Source organism: Tachysurus fulvidraco, chromosome 23, assembly GCF_022655615.1.
Source record: "Tachysurus fulvidraco isolate hzauxx_2018 chromosome 23, HZAU_PFXX_2.0, whole genome shotgun sequence".
In the NCBI taxonomy this organism is placed as follows: domain Eukaryota; kingdom Metazoa; phylum Chordata; class Actinopteri; order Siluriformes; family Bagridae; genus Tachysurus; species Tachysurus fulvidraco.
This window is the reverse complement of record NC_062540.1, coordinates 9,165,043-9,173,020: the sequence shown is the minus strand read 5'-3', so window position 1 is coordinate 9,173,020 and position 7,978 is coordinate 9,165,043. Positions and strand designations below refer to the sequence as shown.

Below are 7,978 nucleotides of genomic sequence, written 5' to 3'. Positions count from 1 at the left end.
TTGCTATTAAAAGATTTTATTATAATAAACATTATTAAAATTGAAATGTAAATATTGCACTGATTTATAAAACACACAGCTGTGTGATAAGGTGCAGGCATGTCGATAATTGTGACAACGTACTTTATTATGCGAACAGTTTGACATAATTGCGTATTTTTTTCATCTTAAAAAAAAAGTACGACCAAATATCTTCTGAACGAGTGCATTACAGGGAAGAGTCGTTTAGAGTCGTTTAGACACGAGTGATCCGTTCACTTCAATGATTCAGTTTAAAAAAATCACTCACGTATTGCACGTCGCTCTAGCTAATAACAGTGAGTGGAGAATGGAGAAGTATTTACTGTTAAATTTACAAATCTGTGAGTTTAATTTAATGCAATTTACCGACTTATATCAATTTCTCAGACACTTTAGGTAAAAAAAAGGATTGTGCAAAAAGTTTTAGAACAGTTTTTTTTAAACATTCTTAGCCTACATTATATTCAGTAGTTTTAGCTCACATTAAAATATTAGTGCATTTTTTAGTATTTTGCCCTATGACAAAAAGTTAGGCTGGTTGCTCAGCTGTATATAACTATAAAGATACATAGTCATGGTAGTTATTTGGACATCTGAGATCTGATTCTGTCAGGCACTATGTCATAGCTTTTTGGCAAACAGATTGTTACTTGATTTTAATACAATAAACGTGCTCAGTGGCCACTAAATTAGGTTAAGTGTACATAGTGCTAAAACCTAAGATACACTCCTGTGCCTGAGACACTTGTGCCAATACCATACACAACTGTGCCACAACCATGTTAATGTCTGGTGTGTTGAGAATGTTCCAACACCCAAATAATACAGTATGCATCTACAGTATGTTTACCAAATACAAAAGCAGATGTAGTGAACAAAGTGGCCAGTGAATGTACAGTATACATACAGTGACTCAGAGCAAATCAGACAAAATGTATCATGCTGTCTTCACATTCCTTAGGCACAGGGATTTTGTAGCTTTGGCAGACTAACTTGTAATTTTGTCCCTCATTGTTGTCCCAAAACTGAGTGCCCTGCACTTTATAACAGATTGCAAACTCCAACACTGCTCCAGGGTGTAAGATGAATGGTGGAACTGGAAGATGGAACCGAAAACTGTCACAGCTACTGGAAAGGCCTTCCATGTATTTATTGGCAACCCATGAAGCCTTGGTGTCAGCACAACTCTTCCAGTTTGTGAAAGAATAACGAATGATAACCTCTTTTTCAAAGGCCAGGTTAACCACTTGGACGATCCCAATGATGCCTGGCTCATAACATAAAACACGTTCCAAGCACACTTGCTTTTTACACAAACGTTCCAGGAAATTTGAACAGTCTCCAGGTTGCTCAGGGAACACAGGTTTCAAATATGGTAGGGAAATCTCCAAGCTCTTGTTGGCTGCTAGTTCTGCATTCATTAAAAGTCTAAAGAGAACATGTTCTGGTACAAATGGATCTTCTCCACTTCTGAAAACCTTAACGTTTTCTAAGTTCATGCCCAGTGAGTCCACAAATCGGACACCGATTCTACGACTGAGTCTTCGCCTTTCTGAGGGTGACGGTAGAGAATGGGCCCGTCTCTGGATGATGGGTTTGGGAGGAGGTTCACATGAGAAACTGCGGCCTGTTGGTCTCAGCTGTGGCGGTGTGGTACTAGGTGGACAAATTTTCACAGGCTTTCTTTCTTCTTTGGGGTTTGACCATGTTTTGTCTCTAAGCTTCAGAGGGGAAACTTGCTTTGAGACACCAGACACCCCAACAAAAAATAGCTCATCATCCGATTCCCCTGAGGATGTTTCGTCCTGGCTGTGTGTTGTAGAACAAGCCATATCCAAAGTACGACAATGATTTTCTACACCTGGAGGTAAATAAAGTGGATCATTTATTTAGTTTCATTACACATTAACACATTGACAATAAATAAGTGACAAACCCAAGTAAAGAGGACTGTACTGATAAATAAGTGTTTACGTCTGAGCAGAAATCAGGTGCAATGCCTTTTCCAACATTTTCTCTAGTTCAGTAATTCCACGTTATTGAAATGTTACCTATGAAGCAGTTTGTGCGTCATACCATATCGTCTCACCATAAATTTCCAATCCGATGTATTTTGATATTTTTGTTCATCTGCAGATCCTCCAGTATTGTTTGCATATTACATCGTTCGCGAAACAATGAAGGTAATTTATGTTAAACTGAACAACGTAAGCCTAAAGCATTGCTCTTACAAACTGCGCAAAGCCTGCAGAAGTGTACTTCTACTGAAGTGTCTTTCTTCGAGTCGGTTCTTTGAGCCGGTTCTTTCAGACGAACATTTTGAGCCGATTGCATGTGAACCGGTTTCCTCTTTTTTTTTAAAACGTATTACTTTATATTTGTTTATCCCTTACTACGGATAAACAAATAATATATTATTATACACATATCACATATATTAGTGTGATAAAATATTTTTTTAGCGTATGATTCCTTTAACAATTCTATCCATAAAAAGAACAGTGACTTGTTAAATTTTATTCGAGGTAGACAAAAAAAAAAATGAAAGTGAGACTTTTCTTTTTTCAAACGAGTCGGCTCTAGACAAAATGATCTGACTCGTTAAAGAGTCGGCTCTTCACAAAATGCTCTGACTACTTAAAGAGTCGGAATTGCCGTCACTAGCACACACACGCTGAGGAGGCGTGTCTGCTGCACTACTCCTTTATGGGTAATGAAGTTGCTTACATTAAAAGAATTAAGTAGCGTTTGTGAACACTGTCCCAAACCTACTTCAGTGTCTAAATCACGAGAATATCATGTTTTTCTGCTTGCATTGACAATATGAACCGGTGCAATTGTTTGTGGCAAAATATCCAGCCGCTTGATTTCTTTTGACGGCGCACGTCATTTCCCGTGATGCAGCTCGTCACAGTAGCGCTGAACATGGAGAGCGTAAACAAGCTGAAAAATCCTTCAGTGATCGCTAACAATTTGGTCAATTGAAGGTATGTTTTATACCTAGAATGCTGTTAGCTGCACTTAAGCTTGGCTGTTGGAGTCAGGTTGTAGGAGGAGGTACATTTTACTACTGTTTTCACTGTTCCGACCTTTAATAACCTGCTGTTTTTTTTCTGTTTACCGTTTCCAGGCGTGTAGAGATTATTACGTCGTGACATTCTGCAATGGAGAGAGCAAGACGTGTTCATTGGTTTAAATGGGACAATTATTGGCAACATTAGCTCTGGTGGGTTTGTTGCAATGGGACCCATTCTACAGGAAAGGACAACATCCACGATCCTGAAGAGGGTCCCAGTTAAAGAGAAGGTTAGAGTAAAAAATACAGAAAATACTGCAGTTGTAACCAGGTAACTATGAAGATCATTGCATATAACTGCTTCCATATATAGAACCTAATCTCATTAAGGTTGTTTTTTAATTTTTTTATGTGCAGTAACAATAAAACCGGAGACAAAAAAGTCATTCAGAACCAGAACCCACAGAAGAAAAGCTCGGTGCATAAGAATGTCATTTCCGGGCAGGACAAGGCGCCTTTACCCAGAGCTGAAATTGTAAGTTTGCCTTTTTGGGTGCACAGAGAACATACAATTATAACATATATAATTATTTTGCCTTTATTGTGAATTGTCAGAATGGCCAGCACAGGAACCGATCCAAGCATGTCAAGAGTCCTAACACTGGCACATACAAGTTGCTTCAGTGAGTTTGCCTCTTTAAAGTGTCATTGTATATATCTATATTGTATACCAATGTTTGTTTCCAAACAAACCTATGCTGTGCTCTGTATGTTTATAGCACACAGTTTGAAGCTGATATAAGGTATCCACGGTCCAAGCCATCTCCGTCAGAATGTGCAGAGAAGAGGCCGAAAGTGCCGCAACAGTTCCCATGCTGCAGTGGGGTTGAGATGAACTATGCAGCCCGAGAAAAGAGCCGGCGTGCTTTGTCACTTCCGCTGGCTCCTCATCAGATCCGCTTGCCTGAAAATGTCCTAGACCTTGAGTCCCTGCGCCTCTTGGACCATAAAGAGGATGACACAGACAGTGCTAGTGACCTGTCAGATTCAGAGAGGCTCCCTGTGCTGCCTTCTCCCTGCACCCCTCCTCAGCTCAATCTCAGAGCAGAAATTGTTGACTCAGTAGATCTGCATCCACATATCCCAGGCCCCAGGACAGTGCAGACAGAAAGTGATAGCTACAATTATCCTGATTTCCTACCTCCACCTTTTAACACCTGGAGCCTGAGGCAACTTGCCATCTTCTTGAACACGGAAGGGAAACGTGCACCGCGTCCAAAACCGGTTGGCCAGCTGGAGATGTTTTTGGAACGTCTGCTGCAGCTAGAGTGGCATCAGATCCAGACCATTCAGAATGAGAACAGCCAACCCATGGCAACCTATGTACGTTCTAAAGGTCGTGCCCCTAGTGGTCCACAAATAGCCAGCCTTTCTCGGCCTCATACAGCACCTCCATCACGCCTTAGCTCCCCCAAAAGCATGCGTCAGGGTCAGCGCCCTTTCCCTCTTACTTCTCTGTCATCCCTGGGAAGCCCATCATCATGCCAGCTCACTCGCTGCCTCTACTGCCACGTACGCTCCCCGCTGTGCAACGGCATCTGTTCTTCATATACCTACCAGCGCCATTCCCGTCTCAGCCCACTGCTGGAGCGCAAAACTTCACCAAGTATCACACACAAAAGAAGCAGCAGCGAAAGTAGGGCTTCAGCCTCAGACAACAAAGCCATGGGTAGACCTCAGTATCCTGTAAGCCCAAAAAGTCCAAAAAAACAAATGGAGGTTTCTGGAAATCTGCAAAAAGTTTCTCAGGAACTGAGTATGAAGAGCAAAAGACAGCAATCAGTCTGGAAAGGGCACAGTGGGCAGGTCGCTGAAGCAGAGGATCACAAAGATCCACCTTTAGGCACGAGAAATGCACTTGACAAGCGAGTCGTTGCTGCTAATAAACGAGACTTCCGGCTTTCAGGAAAGAGAGAACAAAAAGAAGTGCAGCAGACAGAGGTTGGGGGCAGTGGTGCAATGTCTGGGGTTAAAAGAATGGTCAGTGATGATAATAGCATTAAAGGGACCAGGGCAGATAGAAAGCTAAAAAATGCCTACTTATCCAAGTAAAATAATTACAATGATCATGCATTAATTCTCAAAAACTTGCTAAGCAACCAGAGTGCACAATATGTCAGAATAAATATTTATCTGCGAAGTAATATTTTGCATTGCATTGTATTTACTGCAATCTAGTTTTTTGATGACAGCTAATATTTTGGTCTAAAAGGTGTGATACTTTCATTGTATTAGTTTCTCCTTTATTTTGCAAATGAGGGTTATTTTATTTGGATCTTTTTTATTTTTTATTTATTTGGATATGTTGTATGACCCATAAAAAGACAGTTACTACTAATGCTAAGTTATATTTAAGGCCTATACATTAAACACTTGATTAAGATTAGTGAACATTAGTGTTTAAGTGGTTTTTGCTGTCCTGTTGCCAGCATCTTAAAGTTTGTTTGGACCTCGTATAGTTCTGATATACATTAAAGAATGTATATTTTTGACACAAATAATGAATGTTTTGTAGTGGATATATACGTATTTTTGTATGTAAGGGCTTTTCTCTGTTGAATATAAGCAATCATTTTTTGCTATGTTGTCCATATTCTTGTCCATAGTTTTATTTATTGCCCTTTGGTAGTTGTTATACACCATTTACTGTATATCGCTTCATCTTGTATAATACTCCATATTCTCTATTTTGAGCAATATCTTGTATTTCCTAGCTATAGTTTTCATATCATGTTGTAGTATGTTAAAAAAGCTGTAATCGTCAAATCACAAAATGTAGTTTTAGGAGCATGTCTATTATTTAAGTATTCTTTGTCTTTTTATTTCTTTTCATTTTATTTCTTGGTAAAAATGCACACAGTTGTTCATTGTTCTTTGCTGTTGCATGTGTTCATTTTATTGGTAAAGTAATGTTAGTGATTGAACAGTTCATATGATTTAAAGATAAACACCTTACTTGAAAAATGTTGGACGGCGCCTGATTGAGATAGTAGGCTACTTGCCACTGTATTTCTGCACTTAAACTTTTAGTAATTTAATTTTAATATTTGTGTGTCAAAGGCATTTGTGAAGGCAACTGGTAAAAACTTGTTCATGGACCATCGTTCTTTTGTCTTGCTAAATGCACTATTTGATGAGAAATGTTATAAAAATGATTCATGACCTCATCAGACTATATCTTTTATGTCTCATCTACATATTATTTAACACATCAAGTCATGGCTGATTGGCTGAATATTGAAATGTATGTTCAGTCAAATATAAATACAATTATAAACTGTACTTAAATAAGATAAATTATACATTAAAGAGCTGTGGCTGCATAAATATTCACCCTTGGTGTGAATACTTGGTGTTCTAGTGTAAACTGTTGCTATCAGAAATTGTCTTATAATAATTAATGGAAGTTGTCCTGTGAGCAAATAACGTGTCACGTGGCATGGTTAGGCAACATATTTATACAAACACCATGAAGAGCAAGTATCTATCAGAACAAAGTTAATAGGAAAATATCAATCATGGACCACCATTAAATCTATTATTAAGAAATGGATATAATAAGGCACAACTACAGCATTAGACAGAGGATAAACTATTTCAATTTCAGGTTGTAAGACATATTATGACATAATGCCATAGTAGTTTAATGCTGTCAAGTCAAGAAGCTTTTATTGTCATTTCAACCATATATATTGTAGCTGTTGCAGTACACAGTGAAATGAGACAACATTTCTCCAGGAACATGGTGCTACATAAAACAAAGACAGAGCTAAGGACTTAGTAAGTTAGTCCTAGTCACATAAATTGCATCTGTGTGACCTGGTGCAAACAGTGCAGGACAAAAGACGGTGCAAACAAACAATATACAACAAAAGCGCTGACCAGTGTACATACTGTATGTTCAAACAATATTGTATGTGCAGAAATACTAGAATGAACACATTAGTATTATAGCAGCAGTTACACAAGGTATTTTAAAGTAATTGTGCAAAGCAGTAATATACTGAAATGTGAGACAGCATGTGCAAAGCACAAAAACAGTGAAAACCAGCATGTAAACAGTTTGATATGATGGTGCTGTAGACATGGCTGTAAAATTAAAAGAGTGTGTATTTGGTGTGAGTCATTGCAATCCATACAGTCGATTGTGCGTGTGTGTGTGTGTGTGTGTGTGTGTGTGTGTGTGTGTGTGTGTGTGTGTGTGTGTGTTTATATTGTGCTTGATACAGTTCAGTTCAGTCTTGCAGCTCATTAACCAAATTACCTCTGCAAGTAATTTTTCCACCTTTGGCCACAACACAGTAGACCTTGCCTTGCTTTTTCTAGCAGCACTTGGCATTGAATCAGCTGTTTGCTTTAATCCCCATTTAGGGGAGCTTGCTGAATAGACAAAAGTTCTTTCTTAGCCTATGAGGCACATTTTCTGTGTTGTTCATTATATAAGAGATTAAGAAATTTATGATATTCATTTTGCATTCATAACACCACACACAAATAAAAAGTGGTGACCAACCATAACAATTTTGTGACATAGCTGACAGTGTTGCTGCCTTGCATTTCCGGGGTCCCCAGTTCAATTGTAGATTGACTTTGGCAAATAACCCACAGTTGTGAAGGAGTGTGTTAGAACTACAGTAGCATCAAATATCCAGGCAATGAGGTCATGGTCATGAGGTTATGACTTTGGCTAGAAAAAGAACACACAACACTCCACTAGATATTGGAAGCAGTCTGGGACATAAAGAAGTAAAACACTGTTACTGTGCATTAGATATGCGTGGATCAGTTCAAACGTCACCCGAATCCACTGCTTCAAATAAATCATCCACCTTTTTAAATGAACGTTTGTTTATTAATGAAACAAAAGGTTCTTTTTTGGCC

At 38.7% G+C, this 7,978-nt stretch overlaps 2 protein-coding genes across 3 annotated transcripts; one reads left to right on the top strand and one right to left on the bottom strand.

The window, feature by feature from the left end:
• ppp1r3da (protein phosphatase 1, regulatory subunit 3Da) lies at window positions 1-2,327 on the bottom strand. Of its 2 annotated transcripts, none has more exons than XM_027144704.2 (2): window positions 2,098-2,327; window positions 1-1,882 (listed from the first exon to the last, which is right to left on the bottom strand). In XM_027144704.2, exons 1-2 carry the CDS (start codon window positions 2,111-2,113, stop codon window positions 945-947), a joined length of 954 nt encoding a protein of 317 aa, XP_027000505.2. In that variant the 5' UTR covers window positions 2,114-2,327; the 3' UTR covers window positions 1-944. The 2 variants fall into 2 exon arrangements, with proteins under 2 accessions (XP_027000505.2, XP_027000506.2); XM_027144705.2 differs by having other exon boundaries at window positions 2,111-2,326.
• Window positions 2,328-2,691: 364 nt separating this feature from the next.
• Window positions 2,692-6,264, top strand: fam217ba (family with sequence similarity 217 member Ba). Its single transcript, XM_027145324.2, has 5 exons — window positions 2,692-3,008; window positions 3,152-3,368; window positions 3,455-3,572; window positions 3,653-3,720; window positions 3,817-6,264. The coding sequence occupies exons 2-5, from the start codon at window positions 3,262-3,264 to the stop codon at window positions 5,147-5,149; spliced, it is 1,626 nt and encodes a 541-aa protein (XP_027001125.2). The 5' UTR covers window positions 2,692-3,008; window positions 3,152-3,261; the 3' UTR covers window positions 5,150-6,264.
• Window positions 6,265-7,978: the final 1,714 nt, after the last annotated feature.